The sequence below is a fragment of the Echinops telfairi genome, unplaced genomic scaffold (genome assembly GCF_000313985.2).
Source record: "Echinops telfairi isolate 266 unplaced genomic scaffold, ASM31398v2 ScPeMD7_7469;HRSCAF=8507_1, whole genome shotgun sequence".
NCBI classification, from domain to species: Eukaryota; Metazoa; Chordata; class Mammalia; order Afrosoricida; family Tenrecidae; genus Echinops; species Echinops telfairi.
This window is the reverse complement of record NW_022111373.1, coordinates 6,083,775-6,087,591: the sequence shown is the minus strand read 5'-3', so window position 1 is coordinate 6,087,591 and position 3,817 is coordinate 6,083,775. Positions and strand designations below refer to the sequence as shown.

The window sequence follows — 3,817 nt, the reverse complement described above, 5'->3', positions numbered from 1 at the left end:
CCCAAACAATTTTCTTAGAGTTGTAGGTAACAGGGACTTCTCCTAAGATGGTAAATTAGAACCACTTGGAGATTGTTTAAATGCCTGTGCCTGGAACCTTTGCCAAACATTTTAAATATCTCTGTGGACAGCAAGGCTGATAACCACAAACATACTATTTTCCACTATTAAACTAAATAGAAGCCTTTTCAAAAAGTAATGTAACACTAACATCCTACACTTCCATTTGAAACACATCTGCTTTAACCCACCAATGCTCACCACAGAGCCAAAGAAACAAAGCCATGTTTGCTTAAGAGTCAAGAGATGAGCACATCATTTACCGTTCAGCTACCCTTGCAAAGCTGCAGACTTCTGAAAACTCAGAATACTCGGCTCACTCAGTTAACAAAGCCTTTGTCCTTAGAACAAGCTTTTAAAGTTTTTTTTCCCCCCATATGAAAACTTGGTTTCTGAAAACTCATGGTGACCCTATAGGACAGGGTTCTAGAACTGCTCAATGGATTTCCCCTGTAACTTGTGGGAGTAGAAAGCCCCATCTTCCTCCCACGGAGCAGCTGGTGGTTTCCAATGGCGAAACCTGCAGCCAACTGGTACCAACCATGCTACTACCAGCGCTCCACTACATGTCAGCATCAGCTCAATGACAGTTGTTTTTGAGCGAGTTTCTGAAAAACAAACACGATCTTTCAGAGAACCCCACTTAACCATAATTATTTTTACAGAAGACCACTACGCGCACCAGTACTTTTTTCTTACTCCCATTTCATAAGCAGGGAGAGTATTAAAACTATCTAGTTATTCTCCAGTTAGAATTTAGACCCTGGAACGTATTCTAAAATTAAAGCACTCTCAAAAAAAAAAAAATTAAAAAATTAAAGCACTCTCTTTTCACAAGCTTTGTTAACCCCAAGGAAGTGTACCTGGATGATGGCACTGTAAGTCAGTAACATGCTCAGGACTTGAGAAAAGCTTAGGGTCTCACTCACCTAGGTTTTGGTGTAAAACCACCACTCATCAAGAAGGACATGAACGTGTCAACGCAAAAATAAAGTCTTTCTTGTGAAAGCAGAAAATAACAAAATGAAATGGAGGCTTGCAGAAAACACAACCACTGAGTGCTCTGGACAGTCAATAGTGTGAAACCCCACCCCTACATCAGTTCTAAAAGGGCAGACACCACCTCCTCTGACCTTCCTTGTCAGTTCCAAAGGCAACACAGCACAAAGCAAGGAAACTTTATTTCTGCACAACCCTCCCTCCACCCGCAAATAGTGATAGGTGTCTTGAAGTTTGCCCTGGTAGCACAAGATGATTAAATACTAAATTTCCTTTCCACAAAAGTTGTTTTAACCCCAATTCTATTTTAGGAACAAAAGGGAAAGGGAGGGGGTGATTTGGGTTTTTGTGGTCACTAGCGACTCATTAATTACCAATCACTTCAAGTGCCCTTTTTGGAGAGCGAGGTGTCGTCTTTGGGTGAATATACATCAAACCAAACCATGTTTCAGCAATAATTTTCTATTTGGTTTCACTAATATAATTTATAGTGTTTAATATAGGCCAGCCAGTGTTTTAACAGCTTTCTTATTTGGAAAAAATTTAAGTGCACATGGCAAGTTATGTACAAACATCTGTTAGGAACTTACCCATCTGTCAAGCATTTTCAAGAGTCCGTTCAACATATAAAGCAATATAATATTTATAACCAGAAGCTGCAGCGACTGATAAGTAGACACACTGTATCATTTGGTTTGTTAAACACTACCCAACACATGCTGTTCTTTTATTAACAAAACCCCCTGAAATCGCGTGTTCCGTGGTTTGACAGTCAGGTCCGACTGGAGTAGCCGCAGATTTCCTTTCTTGCAGACAGTATTCATTGGCATCCACGAAGGGCACACTAGCACACTGGACAGTACCATCTGGACTACAGAAAAAGTCCTGAACGAATCTGAAGAACTAACTGGCAAGGAGCTATCAGAAAAGTCACGCAGTGGCCTTGATTTTTATTTTTCATTACACCTAGAACGCTACAACCTACAAATGATTCTATCTTTTTCATAAACAGCACCAGTTTTGCCCATTGATACAACTGAAATTTGACCTTTTCAGTTCTGAGTTCACAAGTTTATTATGAAAAACACTGCAGTGCTCTTGTGCAGTAACATCGTCTTACAGGAAGGGAAAACAGTTCTGTCCAAAACAACTCACCAGGTTCTGACAATAACAAAGAACAACATGGGGCCGAGATTGAGAAGGAAATAAAGTGAGTGCAGACAAATCATACAATTAAATTAAACGGTATCCCTGAAAAGAAACAAAACGGTTCCAAAACTCACAAGTAGAGGGGAGGCCTTGGTACTTATTTTAAAAATGTTCATTAAGCTCCAATGATTGTTTGCTGCTATCCTTATCTACAGTCATGCTGAGTAAAGCTCTAGCTAAATGGAAGTTAAACTGTATTCATGAGGTGTTAATGTTTACATCTTAATATCTGCAGTCTCTCAGAGAAAGCAAAAGTAACTACAAATAGCGCTATGCCAGAAACTGGTTTCTTGACCAACAATGTCGTTTCAGCATGCAATGAACTGGTTCATTCTAAAGTGGTCACGGCTGTTGATGACAAGAGGCTTTGTATTTTGATATGGCACATCTTTTGGTCCGTGTGAAAACAAGTTTTTTGAATGTTAACTATTCTCTGACACTTTGGAGTTACTGTTGCTCTTCCCATTTCCATTAGGTAAATATCTGGTTCATGACAATACTGTACAAGTTTAACATTCATTACAGGAAGTAGTCTGGGGTGCGACGAGTGACATGTGGCTCGCCTCTGCGTGGTGCCGGGTCAAACTGCAAGCTGAAAAACAAAATGGGTTTATTTGTTGTTCACAGGCCAAGACATCAATACAGCCACAAGCTTAAGCAAGAATCGTATCGTATATACTCGAGTATAAGCCGACACAAATTACAGCCGAGGCACCTAATTTTACCACTAAAACTGCATTTAAAAATGTGCTGAAAAACTCTGCCTGTACACGAATATATACACAGTAGTCTTTCAAGCCATGCATATTGCTTCCCGTCCAATGTCCTCATACTCCAATCCCAACCTTCGCTAAAGGTCTACGAGATGCAGCTCATCTCCTCAGACAGAGCGGGTGTCCTTTCATCCTCAGAATGTATTCTATTAAGTCCACAACAATAAAAACACAGGTTTAAGTGTTAGAGGCTCTAATAATTTAAACTAGGGTCTATGTACGATGAGATCATTTCTCTTGATGTGTCTCAACATCTCATGGCAAACTTTAATATTCAATATTAATCTGATTTAGCACAAGCTCTTTAATGCTTAGTTGAATATCTCATTAAAACTAAATATTTAAGTAATAGCAACTATTACACAGATGTAAATACTTACAAAGAGTATTTTAGAGTATCGTCAAGTTCCATGATTGCAGCTTGGTTGCCACAGCGATAGCAATAGTTTGGAGCACTGAAAATTGTTACTACATTCCGGTCATGGCACCAGTTATATCCCTATAAGGAAAAGAGGGGTGATTAAGAAAGCTTACTTATTCCCTGCACTCAAGAGAAAAGATGACCACTTCTCTGCTAACGGCTTAAGACATACTACGGCTCTATTTTTAGGCCTGTTACCTCATACAATTAAAAACATCCACGTATGTTTACTTTCCCAATTACAAAACTAGATTTTTACTCTCAAACGAAAAACCCTTAAGAAATAGCAATCACCAAATATATACTGCTTATTTTCTGTGGCCTTCTGTAAGTGCACTGTGTCTTACACCCACTG

General features: G+C 39.3%; 1 protein-coding gene across 1 annotated transcript in view; it reads right to left on the bottom strand.

The window, feature by feature from the left end:
- Positions 1-1,978: 1,978 nt before the first annotated feature.
- PPP2CA (protein phosphatase 2 catalytic subunit alpha) overlaps positions 1,979-3,817 on the bottom strand; it is a 28,983-nt gene continuing 27,144 nt past the window's right edge. Inside the window, exons 6-7 of the mRNA XM_004696615.2 lie at positions 3,422-3,540; positions 1,979-2,860 (exon numbers count right to left, since the gene is read on the bottom strand). Coding sequence (XP_004696672.1) covers positions 2,788-2,860; positions 3,422-3,540 — 192 coding nt within the window. The 3' untranslated portion in view covers positions 1,979-2,787. The remainder of the gene's footprint in view (positions 2,861-3,421; positions 3,541-3,817) is intronic.